At 40.8% G+C, this 23,452-nt stretch overlaps 1 protein-coding gene across 1 annotated transcript in view; it reads left to right on the forward strand.

The window, feature by feature from the left end:
- Adgrv1 (adhesion G protein-coupled receptor V1) overlaps window positions 1-23,452 on the forward strand; it is a 546,923-nt gene that overhangs the window by 224,282 nt on the left and 299,189 nt on the right. The window contains exons 75-78 of the mRNA XM_052743671.1: window positions 1,766-1,883; window positions 2,968-3,139; window positions 13,516-13,758; window positions 18,385-18,792. Coding sequence (XP_052599631.1) covers window positions 1,766-1,883; window positions 2,968-3,139; window positions 13,516-13,758; window positions 18,385-18,792 — 941 coding nt within the window. The remainder of the gene's footprint in view (window positions 1-1,765; window positions 1,884-2,967; window positions 3,140-13,515; window positions 13,759-18,384; window positions 18,793-23,452) is intronic.

A 23,452-nucleotide genomic window follows, 5' to 3' on the forward strand; every position in this document is an offset into this window, starting at 1 on the left:
TATTTTATTACAGCCATTCAGATATGATCACAGCTGACAGCCAAAATATCTATCAATTAATGTGGAAATAAAAACAGTTCCTGGAGGTTCCTCACTGTTCCAAACAGTGCTCCATTAGTTACTGAGTAATGGAGAGGACTTGAGTCCTGGTTAGGTTGTTGACAGAGTGAGTGCTCTTTGGTGATCAGGATGTTATTTGGCACAAATCTGCTTCTACATTTCTCAGGCAATGTGACACACCAAAGCCTGCCCAAATATCAGCTTTTTGCCCTTCAAACGGCTGAGCAGGTTCTCCATCATTTGTATAGGATGCAATAGACTCCAGTCTATTGATATCATGTGTCGTAGCACAGCTGATACCATCAACCATCATGTCCCACATGACTGCATTATTTTAAGGTCCCTTATTCTTTTATTCTGCCTGAATATTCCATCTTGTCTTTCATACAACTGGCCTTTCCTCTTAATAATGTTTCTGTTTTAATTAGATCATTAACTTTATTGATTCCTCTGATCTTCAACCAGTCTTCATAATCTTTTCACATTTAGATGTTAGAACCCACTTTAAATAAGCCAGGTACTAAATCTATCTGGTACACTGGACATCCAGAATCACCTTGCTAAAAATGTAGCTCAAATTTATTGTAGATGTGACAAGAGAATTTTAAGTAGACCCCATCAGTTATTATTGCCCTACAAAAGAAGACAGGAAACTAAACTACCAAGAAACAAGAGAAACAATGCTTTGGAGGGAACAATTGTTACAAGAGAGAAAATAATTAACGTAATATTCTGATGCTCGGCTAACACGTGATTGTAATGATTCATTGATGAAATGGAGATTTGAAATGTTGCTGATAAAAAAGCACACAGGAAGAGTGAGGACAAATGTAGTAGTCCATCACATGGATGTCCATGACACATGGTGTCCACGTTTTCTTACATTTCAGAGCTGGGAGATCAACCTCAGTTTGTTTTTGAGGCTGATTGCTTTAGGACCATTCCTTTTGGGATCACATTGAAAGGCTGGGACACTCAGAACGAGACAACATGTACAGGAGTTTAGATACTTGCCTTACACATTCACTCATGTGCTTGTGGACACAAAGGGACTGTGTTAGCATGCTCTAGACTCCAGGTTGGACCCTGCTTAAGCTTCTTTGAGTTTGCATATGTGTGTGTGTGTGTGTGTGTGTGTGTGTGTGTGTGTGTGTGTGTGTGTGTGTGTAGTGGTTCCTATAACCTCCTATGATCTGGACTTCTAACACTCAGATGCTCAGGATTTGCTTAATCATTCTCTTTTTTTTTTTTCTGGGGCAGAGAAGTAAGTGTGTGACATCAACTGTCAACACTCTTAGAGGAAGGTGAATTACTTACATAGTTCATTTACGTGACAGTACTTACTAAGTGCCTGCCATGAGCTGGCACTCTCCTTGTCCGGGGACAGAGCTGTCAAAAAACAGTTGTTGCTGTGATGGAGCTCGTGTTCTGGGGGATGTAAAATGCCAGTGGCTATGAAATGTGCTGTGGAGTCGCTTTAGAAAAACGCGTGTCCAGCCTCGGTCTGAGGGCTTTTGCCTTGTCTTAATGTATCTTGTTTTGTCCTGTTTGAGAATGTTTTTAGAAAAAACTTATTAAAAAATCATAGCTCTCACCTCCCACTTGTTAATTTCTCATTTATATTCTCTGGGCTATCAAGACGACTGTGGCACTGGAGGGCTCATAAATTCCTCAGTCTCTTATAGCCTTCCATTTTCCTTTCCAGGGAGTGACCTCCACAATGGCATCATAGGCTTCAGTGAGGAATCCCAAAGAGGCCTGGAACTGAGGGAAGGAGCTGGTAAGAGCAGACAGCGCCTAGTTATCACAAGGCAGCCAAACAGGTAGGTGTGTGTGTGTGTGTGTGTGTGTGTGTGTGTGTGTGTGTGTGTGTGTGTATGTGTGTGCGCATATGCTTGTGCATGTGAGCATGTAGATGTAACATCCTGAAATTGTACACAGAACTTAAGACTCATACAGAATGATGAAGGTAGAGTGAACGTTGATAGAAGTTATTCTGCAAGCTAGGTTTTCAGTATTAATGCATCCTTTTAATTAAAAATATATTTATTATTATTTTTTTTTTGCTGTGGGGGTCATGCCTCTATGATGGTATGGTTGGGTCAGAGGACAGCTTTTAGTTGTTACTTTTCTTCTCCCATGGGTCTTAAGGATTAAATTTGGGTTGGCAGGCTAGGATGGCCAGTGTTTTACTGGCCAAAGCACCCCACTATCCCAGAGATACTGTCGTTCTCCAGCTATTACTTAACACATTGGGTTTTGAACCATAACAGGATTGCCTACTGTGTTTTGCATACCATGCAAATCAATCACCATAACCACTCTGAGATGACTGATTGTAACCACTGAGCTCCCGGGACACTGGGAGTATCAGAGCTTTCCTTGCAGGTGAATTTTGTCGTGAGTCTTTGGGAGTTCAGTACGTGTCTGGACTTGGTATGTCCATGCACATATGTATGGGTTAATACTTCCACTGCGGCCTATTCTGTAAAAATGTACGACATCGTTTGCCTTTAAATGTTATCATTATAGCTCTTTTTTTTTTTAAGGAGTAGTGTCTTTCTCCAGAGAAAATATTGTAAAGAAACAAATAATACCCATTTACTTGAGGTCAGAGATTATCTCTGCCTTTTGTTAGTGCATTTTTGTTACATTGGACAGAAAGAATTTTACTTAGCATTCCTCACTGAATGTCAGTTCATTACTAACCAGTGTGTAGTCGGAGAATGCCATGGAGACCATGAGTCGTAGTTTTCTTTTTTCCCCCTGGAAGCGTTCCTCACTCTCAGCACTGTCTGTCATACAGTAGGTGCTGCCACTCCGTCGAGGACGAGGGACAGTCAGCGTATCTGCCAGGCTCTGTGAGTCACTCTGTCACTGTATTGCATGGGCTTGTTTTGTGCACAGGGCCTTTGAAGATGTCCAGGTCTTTTGGCGAGTCACACTTAACCAAACAGCCACCATTCTCCAGAACGAGGGGCTAAACCTAACAGATGAGCTCCGGTTTGTGGCAGGAGTTACAACCTGCAGAGTGGGTCAAACAAGATGCTTTATCCACCTTGAGCTCAATCCGGAGAAGGTACGTGCTATGGACAGCTAACCATTTCTTTAGAATTATTCACCGCAGAGCATTATTATTGCAACTTACACATTATGTGGTAATTATGTCTAGCCATAATGTCAAAACCTCTTTTTTAGACCAAAGATTTAAGAGGTAAAATTTATGCCATCGTCAATTTTTGCTGAGAGTGTTTTCTGTGTTTCTGTTTCTTGCCATTCCTAGGGTACCTTTGGCCCAGCTGCTCGCGTGTGTCAGCCAGATTAGTATCTCTAACTGACTCCGACTATTTACAGTTTTGCTCTTATCGCATTCAAAAACGTTTCTTCTTCTGTTTATACATGAGGGAATCTTTATTCTCTTTCACAGATTCTTGGGTTGTATAGTTCTGATTTATAAGAACAGGCACAGAAAGCCTGCTTGGTACATCCTCAGATAAATGAGCACTGGTTGGGGCTACACGTGGCTCTGGGAGGCAGACACTGACCCCCTGCCAAGACAGTCTGCATCATCAAGTGGTCTTAGTCACAGTGACCCAACTGAGCTAACAGGGTGTTTAATAATCATGGGTAGCTGTTCTTCTATCGACTCCTCTGGGGATTTTAATGCTTAAATGCCTAAAGTACACCCAGTACTGTTTATTCTTGGCTGCATATTTATTAAATGAAAATATCTGATAAAAGCCTGTCCACCAGATTATGACATGAATGTTCAAAAGCATAATGGCTTCTTTGCATGAGCCACAAACGTTATGCAGCAGAGGAAGCACACACAGCTACACCTGCCTTGAAGCTGTTCATGATGCTCAAGACTGTTTTAAGATAACATCACTGTAGATTTCAGTCTTTCACTTCTCTCCTTGGTTTTTCACCTTTAGAGAATGCCGTCATAATTTTACTAATCTTGTCGAATGCTGTCTCTGTACATATTTTCCTATTTTGTGCAGTTTTTGTCCTGAAACTGAGAAGGACCACTTGTCACTGATCACTGAAGCTTGAGTGCCCTTGGTAATTGCCACTTTGCTTTTCGTGGGTTGTGAGACCGAGTTCCTGCCTCTAGCTGTTTCATATGAGAAGTGCTGATCAAGAAATCCACTTGGTACACTACGATATTTTTTATTAATTCATGCCTTCAAGGGTAATTTTCTCAGTACCCTGTTTCTCTCCAGAATAATTTATTCTTTAAACTTTGCAGTGCCAGCAAAGTTTGTAAAAGTCCTGTTAGAACTTGTGCAGTGTGAGGTTGCTTTTCTGTCTCCTTGTATCTAGCAGGGCAGCCTGGAGGGTGGGAGAGCAGGCCGCTCTTCTTCACCCCAAGTGCGCTGTTGTGTTAAAGACAACTGCTGCCTTCATCGTGGCTGGTCGCCTTTGCGTCACAGGTGCTAATCACTTATTTCTATTTTTGGTATAGTTTTTGCTTTTCCTAGAAATAAATCTTTATATGCAGTCTTCTTATTAAGTCCTAACTACTTAAATGCAGAAAGAGCAATGATGAGTTTATTTTTTTTAATTTTTCTTTTTTTTGAAAATAGATTCTCTTCTCACAAAATATATCCTGACTACACTTTCCTCTCCGTCTCCTCCTCCCAGCTCCTTCACCTCCTCTCCCTTGCAAATCCACCCCTTTCTGTCTCTCATTAGAAAACAAACAGGCTTCTAAGGGAAAATAATAATATAATATAGTAATATAAAAGATAGGACAAAAACTAACACATCAGAATAATACAAAACAAACAGAAGAAAAAGGGTTCAAGAAAAGACACAAGAAACAGATACAGACACAGATACACACTCATTCTCACACTCAAGAATCCCATAAAAATATAAAACTGAAAGCCATAATATATACACAAAGACCTGTAACATAAAAAGTGGAAAAAAAAATCTACTGCTGCACATGCAGCCTACCCTTAAGAGTAGTTTGTTTCCCCAGCGAGACTCCCTTGGGGAAAGCTAAATTTTCATTTGCAAGGGGTTATCAATTGTGGATTGCTTCCGGGTCAGGGATGGGTGCATGTATCCATTTCTCCTTTCGGCTCTGGGAGCCCAGCTGGTGCAGACCTGTGCAGGCTCTGTGCCTGCTACCTTAGTCTCTGTGAGTTCAGATGTGCATTGATCCTGTTGATTTCCAGGGCTTGTTTCCTTGGTGTCCTCCATCCCCTGTGGCTCTTACACTCTTTCAGCCTCCTCTTCTGCAGGGCTCCCTGGTCCCTAAGGGGAGGGATTGGATGGAAGCATCTCATTTAGGGCTGAGTGCTCTGAGGTCTTTCACTCTCTGTATATTGTCTGGCTGTGGCTATCTAGTTTCAGGTTCTTGGTCACCCAGCAGTGTTGGGAATGGATTTCATCTTGTGGAGTGGGCCTTAAGTCAAATCAGATACAGGTTTGTGGCGTCTGCAGGCTTTGTGCCACTATTGACTAGCATATCTTGCAGGCAGGACACCACTGGGTTGGTATTTACATTCCTCCTTTGGAGTGTGCAGAGCACCTTTTTGTACCAAAGATGCTAGAACGTAAAGGTGAAGACTATGTAGGCACCAGCTAGGCTTCTCCATGTTCAATGAGTTGTGTAGGTGTGGTCATCAACAATGGGGCCTTATCATCAGTTGATGAGTCTTGGCGACAGCATTGGTTATTTGGGGGGATTCCATGGGACAGATCCCTTTGGCCAACAACTCAACTAGTTGTAGCACATTCCTAGTACTGGAAGCTTTTTATGGTGGCAAGAGATGTCCAGTTGCTCTGTCTCTCCTGTTATATGGCAGTGTCTTTTAGGTTGTTTTCATATATGTGTGTGTGTTATGTATGCATGTACACACACACACACACACACACACACACACACACACACACACACACACACGGAAACTTGTACCATATTGGCTCTTAATTTTAGCTGTTCCTCCCTATATTCTCTCCCTCATCCCCTCTTCTCTTCCCCTTTCCACTTGATTCTCACATTCCAGTCACCCCTGTCCTGATCTGTCCATAAATATTATAGTTCCGTTTCCTAGGGAGCTCTACCTGTCCCCCTAGTACCTTATCTATATGTAACCTCTGTGGTTCTGCAGATTATACCTTGGTTATCATTGATTTAGCAGCTAATATCCACATATAAATGAATACATACCATATTTGTGATGACTGTTTTGTAATAAGTGAACACATGTTTAACAGAAGTCCTCAATATCTCCATATTTATATTCTACATGTTAACATTAATAAAACAGTAAGTATTCATTGATGCCCCACAACTTTTAAAATTTTTATTTGTTATTGCTGTATGTCTGGATGATTGGGGGGCACATGCCACTCCACTAACCTGCAAGTCAGAGAATATCTTTGTACAGTGGAGTCTCTCCAGCTCTGACCTTTTCACTGGGTTCCATGCGGGGCACTCAGGTGCCAGGCCTATGTGGCCAGTGCCTCTACTTGCTGAACCTTCTCACCCACACGCACAACTATTTTTTTTATACTTTAAATTTTTGATATTACTGTAGTTTCTTTTTTAACTAATTTTGCTTACTAAGCTGTAGATTTTTTAAAAATTAAATAATTATCTTATGGCTACTAAAAATATCATTAGTTTTTGTCTTTGTATTACTTTATAGTAGTTTCATATTTCAGAGTCATCCTAATTTTTATTTATTTATTTTTTCTTTGGTTTTTTGAGACAGGGTTTCTCTGTGTAGCTTTGGAGCCTGTCCTGGAACTCACTCTGTAGACCAGGCTGGCCTTGAACTCAAAGAGATCCTCCTGGCTCTGCCTCCCGAGTGCTGAAATTAAAGGTGTGCGCTACCACCACCTGGCCCTAATTTTTCTTAATCTAATATATTTAATCAACTATTGCCCAAGGTTCAAAAAAAATTGATCAGAAAGCATTTTAGAGATTGATGTTTATGAATTACAAGTGAGATGGCTTTGAGCAGATGCCCGGCTACTATGGCTGATTCAGTTATATTAGAGCTACAAAATACTGTTTTTACAAATCTAGAACTCTCTGTTTTATGATTTTTCCGTGCTGTAAATGCATTTCACCTTGCTCCAGTGAGGTTTTCGCCAGCTGCTAACATAACACTGTGTCTCACTGGCAATAAGAAGCTCATTCCTCGTGATTCAGAACGCTAGCTCATGTACTGTACTTGAAAACACTTAAATCCCATTCATCCCTCTAACTTTTCATGGCTGTGCCCACAGACTGAAAGGGAGGAAGACAGGAATGTGAAAGGGCTGGTAAGTTACGCAGAGATTGGTTGCTCTGTGCTTGTCCTCTTTGCAGGGGTGACACAATGTGGCAGATGATACAGAGAACTCTAACTGCATATAGCTTTTCTCCTGACTCAATGGTTCTCAACATGTGGGTCTCAACTCCTCTGTGGGTTGAACGATTTTTTAACAGGGGTCACCTAAAACCATCTAAAAACACAGATATTTACATCACAGTTCATAACAGTAGCAAAATTACAGTTATAAAGTAGTAATTTTTCAATAATTTTATGGCTGGGGGTCACCACAGCATGAGGAACTGCGTTAAAGGGTTGTACCACTAGAAAGGCTGAGGACCACTGTCTTAACTGGAGCAACGCTGCAAGACCATATTTAAATGTTTTAGATAGGTAAGAAAGAGAGCATCTTCAAAATATTACGTCTCCATTGTCTTCCCACCTATTAAATGGCAAGTCAGAGGCAAGGATAGCATATTCTTATTCAGTCAAAGAAAATTTAAAACAAGGGAAAGCTGAACGTGGAGACACAGATCTTTAATCGTAGTACTCCAGAGACTGAGGTGTGCGGAATGCAAGTCTGAGGCCAGCCTGGGCGTTAGACCCTATCTCAGGACTAAAGGATGGGAATATGATTGTGTTCTTAAGAAGATGAAAACAATAAAGCACTGTAACCTTCCATGTATTTTCACGAATGTTATTACTTACAATGGGTTTGGCTCCCCAAGTTTGGATTCTTTCTCTTTCTCATAAACTGAGAACTAGGAGTATATGTCAGGAACCAGCAGCCATGATTATTTGTGATGAGGTTTGAGAGCCTGTGTGGATCTGTCCGTGGACAAATACAATTAGTCCTAACCTTTTGGCCTAAGAACTGTCTGCATTTGTTGCCAGAGAAATGGTTTCAATCTTGTTCAGCAGTCCACACGGTAGGCGGTTCAGAGTTTTAGCTCTGATGACAGAAGTCTTTGGTTCAAATCTTAGTTTGTCCAGTAATTAGTTAGGTAATGCTGGATAGGTTGTTTAGCCTTGATCAGCCTCTGAGGTTTAAAGGGGTTAATAAAAGGGCTATTTAGGAAGAGTAAATGTGATGATGACAAATGCAGGTTATTAGCCCAGTTCTTGGCAAGGAATTGACCCTAAGAGATGATTGACAGTGCTATTGCTAAGAAGGGGTGGGCCTGGAGCCTGAGGGGATCCAGACGTCTGCAGGAGCTGCATCAACGCTAATGGAGGGCTACAATATTGCGCACACACAGAAAACACATCTGTCCATAGAGAGACGCACAGATGAAAGTGGCATCTCCCTCGGTCTAGTTTCTTGATCCTCAACTTTAAAACTTTTTACTCCATTTTTTTTCCTGTTGTCAACAGCTCACTTATTTAGTAACTTTCATTTTCAAGTTAGGAAGAATTTAACTGACTTGCCTAATCAATTTCTTGGACAGGTTAGAACCCATCTTTTGAATTTTAGTCAACTCACCCTTCCCCGGATGATTTATCTCATGGTTCTCTAGTAACAAAGCATACAAAATAAGGATTAGCTCAGGAAGTCGGAGAGTTGTGACTGTTCACTTGACGTAGTGTATGACCTTAGAAGGTCGTCTCAGTGAGCAGTTGTCTAGATTAGATTGGCACGTAGGCGTGCCTGTGAGCGGTTTTCTTAATTGTGTTAACTGAGGTAGAGAGAACCACGTGGAATGTGAGCAGTACCATTTTGTAGGCTGGTCTGTAGACTGAGTGAAAATGAGAGAAGGTCCTAAGCCCCAGTGTGCATGCACTAATTCATGCTCTCTACCTCTGACTGTGGCTGTAACGTCCCTAGCTGCTTCAAGTTCTTACCTTCTTGACTCCAGCACAATGATGGACCAATAACCCCTTTCATCCTCAAGTTGCTTTTCTCAAGTTAATTTATTATAATACCAGAAAAAAAAAACTAAGACAGCAGGCACACTCTTACCCCACTAAATCTATTTAAACTAAATGAAGCATTTAGACATTGGTGCAAATTTCCTTTAGAAAACTATTTAGGTAAGGTATTGTTTTGTTTTGACTTTCCTGCTTCTGAGCAGTTCTGAGCCCAGAGAGAGTAATTTTATACTAGTTAGGGCAAAAGGCCACCCTGAGGTGCAAGCTGCCTCACGTGGAGAGGGGCCACTGCAGTTCCTCATGCAACAGGTTCATGAGAGGTCTCCCATCATGTTTGGGAGTCTGGGGAGGCTCCGATAGGCTCTCTAAGTCCTCTTTCTCAATAGACTTCAGGCACATTGTTTGAACAGAGCATTTCTTTGTCTGACGGCAGATTCTTTTTGTCTCCGCTCTAATTGTAAAATGTAGGCACCCATCTGTACAACTCAGCTTTCAGCCAGTGCTTTCCTTAGACTGCAACACGTTCCCTTGACAGTAAGTGGTTAAGTAATATTCTAATCATCATCACAATGAAAAGGAATATTTTACTGGAAAATAAAGACAAGAGTGTCTGTTGGAACTTAATATGCCCAGATCCTCAGTTTGCAGGGACTGTTGTGAGTTGGAGCTCCCCCAGCCAGCAGGGAACATTAGCTCTTGAATACAGTTGTCCTTACCTTCTCCACTGCTCCAGCTTCTTGCCTCTGCCAGCTATAGCTTCTCCAAGGGGAAAGAATACACTTATTCCCACATTCCAGCTTTTACTGACAGTGTATCAGCAGAAGGGGAGAACTTTAGGTGCTGCTGGGTAGCTAAACACATTTCTTTAGACACTGAAAATGAGATTAGAACATTTACTTTATGACTAAGATGGAAATTTTTTGGGATAATACTGAAGGATTTGATGTTCTGTTTCATGATATCATGATTATCATTTAAATGATCAACAAAACTAATGATGGATCAGGCTCTTGCTGGCAGATAAAAATATGCCTAATGTACCGTGAGGCAGCGACACGTGCAGCTGAAAACACATCAAGTCGCTTTTAGCAGGATATGCCAGGATGCCAGCAACACGGCTGAACATTCAGATTTCACTTTGTAAGAATAAACCATGTGTAATAACAAGTGATTGACAATGTGTTATGAAGAGTAATTCAGGCTTCAGAAAATGAGTGATTTCAGGGAGAAAAACAGAATGGAGCACGAACAGAGTTAATTTAGATTTGATACAATGATTTTTGAAAATTATATGAAATTGCAGAGTTTGTTACCAAATATCCTTGTACTTGTTTAAAATTTTAAAACCTTCAAAAACAATCTTGGGCTGAAGTTGTAGCTCAGATGACGGAGCACAAACGAAGCCCCGGGTTTGATCCCTTACGCCACGGAAGCTGGACGTCTCAGTGCGCACCTGTGATCCTAGCACTCGAGAAGCAGAGCAGAAGAAAGATCAGGAATTCAAGGTTATCCTTGCAAACCCACTGAGTTCGAGCCTGTGCTACATGAGACCCTGTCTCAAAAGAAACTGTGAATAAGTAGGTCTTATGAAGTTGAATTCTTCCCCCATTTTTTTTCTTGCAATCTCCAGTGTTATTCAGCTCCACACTCTGCCATGGTTTCACCTGATGTCAGTGTTGAGACGTCTGCTGCCATGTGTGATGTTTTGTTTGAGTTTTGAACATTTATGCAAATATCTTTTGACTACATGAAGTAAACATCGTATCATTTTTATTTCTATACTTGGGTAACATATATAGGGTAACATAAAAATTATGCAATCTTTATCAAGCCTGATGTTATCTCTTATTGCCATATTTTGAGATCTACCTATTTTGAAAAATATTTGAATAGTTTATTGCTTTCATTGGCTTTTAACTAGCTGGTTGTGTGAATACATTTTATTTATATATCACTTGCTTATTGAGTTTAAGTACATTATCTTTGGACCTTGCCTTTGTCAAGGTTCTATTGCTGTGAAGATGATCAAGGCAACTCTTTTTTAAAATATTTTTTATTTTAGTTTTTTTTTTTCATTTTACACACCAACCACAGTTCTCCCTCCCTCTCCTTCTCCCGATCCCTTCCTCACCTCCCTCTCCTCAACTATGTTCATAGCAGCATTATTCATAATAGCCAGAACCTGGAAACAACCTACATGCCCCTCAACCAAAGAATGGATAAAGAAAATATGGTACATTTATACAATGGAGTATTACTTGGTGGTTAAAAAAACAAACAAACAATGGATTAAGGCAACTCTTATGAAAGAAAGCATTTTACTGGGGGGCTTGCTTACATTTCAGAGGTTTAGTCCATTACCATCATGGTGGGGAGCATGGTGGCATGCAGGCAGATACTGGAGCAGTAGCTGAGTGCAACATTCTGATCTGCAGACAGAAAGAAAAAGCCTAGGCCTAGCATGGGCTTCTGAAACCTCAAAACCCACCTCCAGTGACATGCGTCCTCCACCAAGGCCACACCTCATCATCCTTCTAATCCTTTCAAATATATGAGCCCATGGAGGCCATTCTTATTCAAACTACCGCAGACATTTATCTTCCAGAGAGACACTCACTATAAGAAAATGTACTTTTAAAGAAAGAAGTAAAAAAAAAAAAAAAGTCAGGCACCAAGCAGCCCAGGGGGGTGGGTGCCCCAGGTCTGTGGTGGAGAAATGGGAGAGAAGGAAAAGTGGAGCAGTTCATGTGCTGTGGAGGGAAGCCAAACTGTGAGGAACGTGAGAGATGACAGTGAGGAACAGGCCGGTATGGGCAGTCTACAGCTGCCACCTGGGGCCAAGGGATGTCTGGGCCTGTGCTGCTGCCAAGGGCCATGTCTGGGTCCCTGGCCCTACTGCAGCTGGAGTCTGTGTTGATGACCATGGCCCATGTTGCCATTGAAGGCCATATGGATGCCTGAGTCTGAGGGCCATGTTGCCCCTGGACTTTACTAATCTGAGTGACTTGCACTGCCATTTAAGGCCATCATGACATCTAGGCCTGAGCTGCAGCGGATGGCCATGTTTGGAAGAGCTGGCCCCACCTCTCACCATCCCCGATGGCTTGGGCTAGGGAAAAACTGACCCTGACCCTCGCCTAAGGAGGATGGTCCTGGTGGAGGTTGGGCCTACCAACTCAGCAATAGGCCCATATCCAAGACCTTGAGCTGGCCCACTGAGGGAGACCTGCCTCCACTTTTCCCCCCAGGATACTCTTGAGCAGGGAGAAATGAGGAATATGCAGATAGAAATATAGAGGAGAGAGACCTTAGGAACATAGGGTAGCCTCAGGAGGGCCTGGATCCAAACCTTCTGTCTCTTCTAAACAGCTTTTAAAGGAATGTCAAGGGGTGGAGCAAAAGACCCCCCACCCCCCAGCACAGCCAAGTGCAGACCATCCCAGACCTGGTGACCATGCACATGGTCAAGCCATCCCCTAATGCAGGCCTGCTGTGTAAAACAAGCTCAGATCTTACTAGGAAGCTTTTGTGGGCTCCCATAGCCCAATCTAACACCTACACCCCATCTATGAGCTGCTGGAGTCCACGGAGGGGACCAGTCTTGTGGAAACATAGCTGCAGGAACTCTGTAACTGGGACAATAGTGGTATATTGAAGAGAAGTTTCTATGAGGGTCCAATATTGATGGTGTACCAAAAGCCCAAGGCCTTGAACTGGGCCAGCAACTCTAAAGAGAACACTGTGTAGCACACTGCAGCTCCCAAGGCCACTACCAAAAACAAATGTGTGATGGAGAGGTGGGAAAGATGGAGGAGGGAAGTGTTTTTTCTTCCTTTTTTTTATTCTTTTTCTATTTTAAAATTGTCTTTTGTGGAGGGAGGATACAAGGGTGGTGGGCAGACATGGAAGAACTAGGAAATAAATGTGACTGGAGTGCATGATGTGAAATTCCCAAAGAGTCAATAAAAAATTATGTTAATAAAAAATAATAGTTGCGATAGTGATTTAATATAAGAATTTAGTCCTGTAATTATATAAAATGTGTCAAGTTTTATTTCTTTTTAACTGAAATAGAATTATATCACTTTTCCTCCCTCCACCCCCTTGTGTTCCCCTCGACTCTCAAGTTAATAGTCTCTGTGTTCTTTGTAATTCTTGTTACATACACATATATGTAAGTATGTGAATACATGCATATATTCATTTCCATAATGCTGTAGGTGAACTATAGCATGTCTGAGTGACAGAAATATGTAAAAATGGAGTCGATTTGTAATAGTGAAGTCTTTCTTTTCGTCGCTATCAGGTGCCTCAAGTTGAAGTGCATTTTTTTGTGGAGCTGTATGACGTCACTGCTGGAGCAGCTATAAACAACAGCGCCAGATTCGCTCGGATTAAAGTTTCCAAGACTGACGCACCTCAGAGTCTCCTCTCCTTCTCTGTGGGTTCTCGGCTGGCAGTGGCTCATAAGAAGGCTACTTTGATCAGTTTGCAGGTGGCCAGAGACTCTGGGACAGGAAGGATGATGTCTGTCAACTTTAGTACCCAGGTAGGCATGAAAAGTAAAGCCATCTATGTTCAGATTCTTCTCATCCATGAGGAATATCAATAATCTAAATAATCAATAATCTAAACAGTATTTTCTGAGGATACCGTGACAACCTGCTGTAGCTAGAGTTTTCCTGCCTGGCCCACAGTCAGGACAAATCTCTCTCACCTGCCAGTCCCACAGCCACTCAGACCCAACCAAGTAAACACAGAGACTTATATAAATCTATAAATCTATATCTTGCCACGTAGCTTGTGGCTTACCGGCATCTTCACATGCTGCTTGTCATGGCGGCGGCTGGCAGTGTCTCCTTCTGCCTTCCTGTTCTTTCTTTTCTCCTCTCTGTTAGTCCCGCCTATACTTCCTGCCTAGCCACTGGCCAATCAGTGTTTTATTTATTGACCAATCAGAGCAACACATTTGCCATACAGAACAACCCACAGCAACCTGCTGTTTATTTAATGTATTGTTTTACCATTACGTCCGGTCAGTTTTTCGCTCATCACTAAGAAATTGTGTTTTTGTTTTTTGTTTTTTGGTTTTTTTTTGGTTTTTCGAGACAGGGTTTCTCTATGTAGCTTTGCGCCTTTCCTGGGACTCACTTGGTAGCCCAGGCTAGCCTCGAACTCACAGAGATCCGCCTGGCTCTGCCTCCCAAGTACTGGGATTAAAGGCGTGCTCCACCACCGCCCGGCTTAGAAATTGTGTTTTAAAATTGCGGTTTTCTGTTCTGATTGCTCTGTTTGGCAGAGCTGATTGTCCGGCGCAAGCATCACGTTGATCTGCTCCGCCATGTTGCCGGAGTCTTAGCACAGCGCTTCCTCCTCTGTACTCTTGGAAACTTGAACAGGAAGCAGATATTGCCTACACCTCGTATTCGAACTAGTTGTGATTGTTTTCCTTCAGATCCTTAAATGCTGACTGAAATTGTGCTTTGAACAGCGCTGGCCTTGGGTGTCTGCACTCTCTGCCCTTCATCCTTTCATGTGGTGTCCAGTGAAGGACTAGCTGGGTTTATGGAGGTCTGGAAGAGGGACCCTGAGCACATGAAGAGACCAGAGCCTATGTGCTCATACACCTTTCCAGCAGCTGGTTTTTTGTCTTTGTTTTTGTTTTTTTGTTACTTTGTTTCACCAGCAAAATTCTAATATAGTAAAAAAAAAAAAAAAAAAAAGCAACTAAATAAACATGTGTGATCCATTCTGCTTGAAGCATGCTTTGTGCGATTATAGCTTGCCCACTTTAGCCCTCTGGGTTTTTTCTTTTATTGTTGTAGTTCTAGGAATTCAACAAATAGGACACTAGAATTGTGTACAGTGTTGTGATTTACCCCATTTTAAGACTCCAGATCTGGCGACCTAGGCCTCCAAGTCTATTCAACATTCTTTATGGTGTAGCTATTGTGAAGTAGTGTGGCTGTTGTGAAGTAGTGTGGCTAGTGTGATGTAGTGTGCCTAGTGTGAAGTAGTGTGGCTAGTGTGATGTGGTGTGGCTAGTGTGATGTAGTGTGGCTAGTGTGAAGTAGTGTGGCTAGTGTGATGTGGTATAGCTAGTGTGATATAGTGTGACTAGTGTGATGTAGTGTGGCTAGTGTGATGTAGTGTGGTTAGTGTGATGTGGTGTGGCTAGTTTGATGTAGTGTGACTAGTGTGATGTAGTGTGGCTAGTGTGATGTAGTGTGGTTAGTGTGATGTAGTGTGGTTAGTGTGATGTACTGTGGCTATTGTGAAGTAGTGTGGCTAGTGTGATGTAGTGTGGCTAGTGTGATATAGTGTGGCTAGTGTGAAGTAGTGTAGTTAGTGTGATGTAGTGTGGCTAGTGTAATAGAGTAGGGTAGATTTAGAATCATGGGTGGGGAGCTACCCTGGAAACTTGATAGGAGAGATCAGCTAACAGGAGACAATTCTCTGCTGTGTGAGACCCTAAAAATAAACTCTTTTATATAGTCTTACAGTACTACAAACACAGAAGGAAGCATCCATGTTGATATTTTAGTGTTTCCTTTAGCATGGTTATGACAGAAAGAAAAGTGAGAAAAATATGTGCTTTATGCTCATGCTTCTCCCAGGAAACATTTCACTATCAGGGCATGAGTTTGTAGGATAGACAAAGGGGAACTAGAGATAGGAACATATAATGAAGATGTCTGAGGCACTTTATGAACAAGCTCACCTGCCCAGATGAAGGACGTGAAGAGTCAAGAGCTAGATGGATATATATCTATCTCTATCTCTATCTATCTATTTATCTATCAATCTATCTATCCATGCAGACACAACTCTTATTCCAATTTCTATACACACTGCCCTGTGCTTACAGACTCAGTGCTGTGATACCAATGCTGTGTTAACAATTTTAACGTGGAAGTGAAAACTGGCATCTGAAGCTTTTCCTATAAATGTGGATTTTGTTTCTGGGAAGTTAGAGTAGATAAGCTTTTACTGCTGAGTACTGGGAATTATGTATGAAATAATATTAGGTAACTCTGAAACCACAGGGGACCAAACAGATGGGTAGGGATTTGGGCCCCAAATGGTACATGAAGAGGTAAGTTCCACAGTTCTCTTTTGCCTCATATCCAAGATTTTGAGCTGAAGAACTTGCCATATGGACGCTCTAATAGGAAAATAAAAAGCTAAAGACTATATAGATATGCTATCTGTAGTGCAAAGAACAAATTCCCCATACAGATACAATGTTTAGAGTGCGAGAGCAGGAATACCCCATACAATTATGCTATCTGTAGTCCAAAGAATGAAACCCTATACAGATATGCTTTCTCTAGTGCAAGGAACAGCGAAGGGACAGCTGAGCAAGACAGAAAGCTTTTAGTTGAAAATCTTGTATATTCTCTAGTCAAACATGCCAGAAAAACTTTACCTCAACTTTATCCACATCAGCAAAGTGTGTGTGTGTGTGTGTGTGTGTGTGTGTGTGTGTGTGTGTGTGTGTGTGTAGATTCATATCCTTTCCAGGAGCACCAGTCTCTGCGCATTGTGTCTAAGGACCTAATGTAGAGTTGGGGCTTTGCTTGCTGTCTGATAGTAAAAGGTCCCCAGCACTGACACAGTTTTAGTGGAGAACACTGGATGGTTGTGGAGAAATTCTCACACACCCCTTAGCCAGCAGATATCTGTGGAGGTGGTTTTATTGGCAAGATCTCACTCCACCTAACAATAAAGACAATTCTCTCCCTCCAGTGTCTCCAGAAACCAGTGAGGAAAACTGCCCTTTACCTCTCAGGAATGAGGTGGTAATTTTCTTTCTTTGGTCATAGCAGTGTCAAAGGAAGCCAGAAGAAAATGATAAAGAATAAACAATATCCAGAGACTCGTGAGATAAGATGCAACAGGTTAATAGTTATCTGTCATATCAAGAATAGGGATGATCTAAAATGGAATGAAAAATAATAATAAATAGATGCCAGTAGTAAGATGAGCCGAATGTGAGAAAGAATCAGTAAAATTATAACACAGACACCACAAAATGCTTTAATAAGTAAACAAGTGAAAGAAAGAAATTGTGTCAATAAGGAAAGAGGAACTCTTAGACAGTAAGTAAAGGACACACAGAACAGCAAACAGGAATTCTATACATGGAAATACACTAACTAAAATAAACTGGATAATCCCAGAAGCAGAATGAAGAGACAAAGGAGACTGCATTCCTTCCATACATACTGGCCTTCTAGTTCCTCCCATCATTTTATAGGGTTGTTCTCACCACAGAGCCTTTAAATTGCTATTTTCATTGCCTGGAATTTTTCTCTTTAGATCTAGAATCTGTCTCCTGGGGTTAGCATGTAGACAGTCCTTTAATGAGGCCTCTGTTGAGATTCCATGTCCAGCCTGGTTTATAATTGTGCCCTTAATATCCCCTGTGTTCCTGTCTCCACTTTGTCTTAGTTCCCTTCATAGAAATGCATGTAGCAACACACCATTAATTGCATAGTTTCATTCTGCGTGTCCTCTGCCAGAACCATGGGTTCTGGGAGTGTAGGTATTATGCTCATCAATTCTGCATCCCAATATATGTGCTGAAGTATACTAGGAATCTAGTCCTTAGTCAGTACTAAATAAAGACACACTATTTTGGCTTTTCCTTGGCTAAAGTATTCAACCTGAACTTTCTAAAACCTCTGCGACAACTATAATTTGAAAAGGTAGATGTGTATTACTTGGAAAACCAATCCAATAGCACATCTCCATACTGAAGGTTAAGAACAATCCAATTCCTTCTCCCCCTTCCCAATTTTTGCTCTTAGATCTCTCTGCCCATAAATTTCTACGTGAGATTAAAACATAAATATTTCCTCTCATCCTCATGTTTAGTTTTCCAGCATTTGCTGTGTGCATACCTAAAGATTCTTTTCTAGACAACAGTGTCATTTCATTTCTAGTTCTTTTCCTTGATTTGTCTCAGTGCCGAGCCCCTGTCCCTACCCTCGTCATCTCTGTGGCTTATTGAAGGCAGTTAGGAAAAGTATAAAGCCCATGTTTAGTGGCAGTGTAGTTACTGCCTGTTAGTTGACTGAAAAGAACGGGAGTTTGTTCAAGAATTAAGAATGATTTAGGATAACATTAGAGGCATCGTAGTCTCATTCTCCTGTCTCGGTTGAATTTTCAGGAGTTGAGGAGTGCTGAAACAATTGGTCGTGTTCTCATATCTCCGGCTGTTTCTGGAAAGGATTTCGTGAGAACAGAAGGCACACTGGTCTTTGAACCTGGCCAGAGAAGTGCCATGCTGGAAGTTGTGTTGACACCGGAGAGCGCGTCTTTCAATGCATTTCCTAAACGCTTCCAGATTGTGCTTTTTGACCCAAAAGGTGGTGCCAGAATTGATAAAGTGTATGGGACTGCCAACGTCACTCTTGTCTCTGATGTGGATTCACAAGCTATCTGGGGGCTTGCAGACCAGCTCCATCAGCCCCTCCATGAAGATGTTCTCAACAGAGTGCTGCACAACCTCAACATGAGAGTGGCCACAGAGAGCACGGATGAGCAGCTCAGTGCTCTGATGCACGTAATGCAAAAGGTAGGGCATCCTGGCAGCTGTACGACATGGCTCCGTGAGAGGGTCATAAAGCCTAAATCAGCGCAGATACCACGTCTGCTTATAACTCTCATTACTATGAAATTAGGATAAAATATAATCTCTGTACGTGAGAGTGGAATCCGTCCCACCTGCCACTGTACTTTCACTGAGCATCCTTGCTCTTAAATTGGAGAACCATAAGCAACCTGTGCAGCCAGAATCCAACCAGAGTTTGAAAGGCAGCAGCTGCTGGAGCCGATAGGTCCTTCCTGACACACCAGAGACTGACTTTTTTTTTTTTTTTTTTTGCCATTTGCTCATTAGTATTTGGAGTTCATAAGAAGACTCAGACTGGACTATAACCTATATTAATCCTCTCATGCATGAAGCATGAGCAGTCACTCCTCTGCTCTGCTCTTACTGGAAACTAACAAGTATTTGTTGAAAAGGAAGAATAAGAAATGCCCAGATAATATTAGGCATCAACTTGCATGGCCTTGCCATAGTCAGCTATTATATGAAATGAATTATTTATTTACCTGTCTATAAAATGTGTAATAACATAGAGATATAAAGTTTAAGATTGTAAATGGAAAATGATATCTAAAAAGAATTATTATTGAGGGGAAAGTTATTTATATAAATAATGTGAATATTCTTATAATATAAATATAAGATAAATAAAACAAATAATATAAATACTATTTATTTCCCATAAATATTACATATTCCTTTCATATGGAAAATGTTTGCAGTGTGATCTCAAAATATCATGCCTATTCTGCATATTTCTCAAAGCACAGGGCATGAAGGGTAGAAGAGAAAATTATAAAGCCTATCAGGTAAGAAGAGGCTATAACAAACCTTTGTAAAGCACAGAGAATGATTACCATTTTATGCAGAGTACACTCAAGATAGAATTCATGCCAAGGAAGAGTGATACTTAACCTTCTAATAATGAAACAGATACAATAGTAAATTGATCTTGACCAAGAGAGAAAAGCCATTTGTAATGACTACATTTTAGAGTAGAAAAAAGAAAATTTTAGATATTTTAGAGAAAAACAATGACGAAATGGAATTCTGATGCTCTTTTTTCCTCAGTAAGTTATATATTAAAGCCATGTTTTATCTTCAGTCAAAAGGCAACACTTAAAATGAGATATGGTGTAGGGCTGGAGAGATGGCTCAACAGTTAAGAGCATTGGCTGCTCTTCCAGATGACCACGGTTCAATTCCTAGCACCCACATGTGGCTCACAACTGGCTGTAGCTCCAGTCCAGACAATCCAATGCCCTCTTCTGGCCTCTGGGCACCAGGCACACATGTGGTACATAGACATGTATGCAAAGCACTGCTATCCAGAAAAATAAATAAATAGACAGACAGACAGATAGATAGATAGGTAAATACATAGATAGATAGATACATAGATACATAAATAGATACATAGATAGATACATACATAGATAGATACATAGATGCATAGATGCATGGATAGATAAGGGAGCACATACTAATATTCCAACATTCTAGAAGTAGAGGCAAGAGGTGGAGGCAGAGTGCAGAGGCAGATGAGCAGTAGTTTCAGGCTAATCTGGACTGTAGTGAGACTGTGTCTAAAAAAAAAAAATCAATACTTAAGTCAGTTTTGGTGACTCATGCTTATAATTCAACACTTATTTCAATAAAGTTTTCAAATAGCCCAATAGTATATGGTCATTACTTTATTTTGAATATTAATATACTTTATTACATAGGCAATTACCTTTGCTGGATAAAAGTTTGAGTAACTAGAAGTCTTAAATCACAGCTTCTAATAGATGGCTCATAGTGAACACCTAGTGAGTATTGTGTTTTCGAACAGCAAATGGGAACATTTGCACAAATATATGTGTAATTTGAGGTTTGTTTCAGCATTATTAGAATAGCAAAAGTTGGAAAAATAACAGCGATTAAAGTGGAACTAGTGGTTTAGTCAGCAACAAGTCGTGCGTACGATAGTGTTTTCACAACATTAAAAAGAAACTCCAAAAATGCTATTGACTATCATTTCTGCTGTACCTTTTCTATGTCTGGATATATAGATGCCCTATATACAGTTCCTGCTGTATCAGTGCAGCAGCGTTCCCTGAAGATGTGCAGCCTAGGAGTGACAATCAGTGCTACACAGCCTGTGCATACAGAGGCTGAACCATGGAGGTTGGGGAAGCACACTGTGGTGTCTTCTTGATGACAAAATCAGAATGTGTCCCTTTTGATACACTCAGGACTATATGTCCAAAAATATATTTCATGTTTTAGACATAATTATATAATAAGACTGAAGGGGTATTGAGTTAATAACGGACATGAAGATGACCACATATAAATGAGGTCGTGACATTTAGCAAATGAAAATAAAGGTTGATTAGTTATTTATGAACTTCAGGTGAGTAACACAATCTAAGTGTGATTTTATCATCATTAACACTTCATTTGAGATGCAGTGAGAGCCAAGAGTTACTGTTTATTGTCTGAAAGTCAAATAGAACCAACTGTACTTTACGCTGTAACCACCATAGGAAGTTGAAGAAAAAAAAATAAGCAGAAAACAGTCCAACCTCAACTTCAGTACAGACTAAAACTTCCATGTGCTGAATAAAATATTATATGACCTTGTATTTTAAGTGAATATATTTGATATTTGAGAGTTTTATTCTCTCTCTGGTTCTAAGCTCTTTATGATGTATCTGTCCTACAACACTTTTCTTTTGACGAATTGTAGATGGAAATTTTATACATTGGAAGTAGCTGCCAGTTTTTGTTTGGATGAGACAATGTTATTCTATAAAGAATAACATCTTTAGAAGATTCACTACAAAAATTTTCCAGATAGGGTCCATTGTGGGCTCAGACAACCTTTGGTATAACAATATTCTGGCCCCTGACTTTCCCAGCTGTGGAACAATGCAAGCTATTTCTGGTGCCATTGGTTGCCTTAATAACAATCTAGACTTTAAGACCCTGTGGGATTTGATATTCTAATTTTTTATTTTATCAGGTTTGTTTTCCTGGTCATTAGACCTTGGTAGAACTTGAGTCAGGAGTTCTGACTTTGTATTCTGGAACGTCTGTAAAAGCACAGGAACAGCATGTTCTCTGAAGTCTGATAGAGTTCTCCCCTTACACACATCCAAAACAGTTTTCCATTTTAATTGCAATCCTGAGAACTTCTTAGTGTTTCCCCATGTGAAGTTCAGGTCTTCTACTGATTTGCAAATGAATCTTGATAGTTTGGGATTTTCTGTTATTTTCATAATATGACCTTTTAGAGCCAGAGTATTTATCATATTCTTCTTAATAACGTGTATTTTCTACTGCAGTCATTTCTACGTATGACTTAGATTGTGAACACACTAACATTGACTTACAGTTCACTTAGTTTTACAGACTTACCAGTGAACTAACTCAAGTTGTGCTTTATATTCTGCCACGTAAGTAGGGATGCTGCAAGCTAGTGCAGATGCCTGGCAGGCATGTCTTGAGCTCAGCCAATCACCAAGTTTGGGTCCTGGGTCAAGTTGGTTGTTCTTGTTCTGCCTCAGTTTCTCTTTCTGGAAATAAAACAATGACAACAAGATCTCTGCACATGACTCTTGAGACTAGAGAAGTTTTGCCAAGTGCTGAGTAGCAGTGAACCTGCACTAACCTAGTGGTAGAGGAATGCATTTTGTTGTCGTTCTTGTTTTACTTAATAAACTTTTTGTTTTCCTTGAGCGTAAATAAGAGTTTGAGTAGCTAATTCCTGGGTATAAACCTTCATGTAGCCAGAAGTTTTCCTGTGTCCCACTTGTCCTGCAGCCGCTCAGAGAAATAAACACACAGAGGCTTATGTTACTTACAAACTGTATGGCCTAATGGCTCAGGCGTCTCGCTAGCTAGCTCTTATATCTTAAGTTAACCCATTTCTATTAATCTGTTTTCCCATGTGTTCCGTGGCTTTACTGGTCTGTTGGCATCTTGCTCCTTGGGCGACAGGCTGGTGTCTTCCCACTTCTGCCTTTCTCTTTCTGTCTCTCCCTTTAGATTTCCCACCTGCCTCTAAGCTTGCCATAGGCCAAAACAGCTTATTTTTTAGCCAATGGTAGCAACACATATTCACAGCATACAGAAAGATATCCCACTGCACCTTAATTCTTAAAATTCTACACATACAGCTCTTCTGGCATTTCCTTTCAGTAATGTTGAATGTCAAGCTGAACTTTTGTTTCTCCATTTCTGATTTCTTCTTGTCTATCTCCCACTGTAATTTTATAGCTCTGGGAGTAATATTATATATTATCTCTCTGTTTCTATTTTCTCAGCTATAAATCAGTTTCTGCATCTGTAAACACCAATACTTGTGCTACCCATTGTGGATCTGTTATCTTCTCCTCACTGGCTTTGATTTGCTGGGCCCTAGGGTCTATTGGTCTTAAGACTGTCTTGTGTGTTAGTTACCTTTCTGCGTTCTAAGAGATTCTCCGGAGCTTGTGTGTCGTTTGTCTTATGTGGTCTCCTTGCTTCTGTACCCAGTGGGCTATGCTCTGTTCATTTGTAATTGTACTATCAAATTCATATTGTTATTTTTATTATGCTTTCCCTGTGAAATGTTCTCTTAACTTTGAGATGGATAGTC

Source organism: Peromyscus californicus, unplaced genomic scaffold, assembly GCF_007827085.1.
Source record: "Peromyscus californicus insignis strain IS unplaced genomic scaffold, ASM782708v3 Scaffold_18__1_contigs__length_77618521, whole genome shotgun sequence".
Taxonomy (NCBI): domain Eukaryota; kingdom Metazoa; phylum Chordata; class Mammalia; order Rodentia; family Cricetidae; genus Peromyscus; species Peromyscus californicus.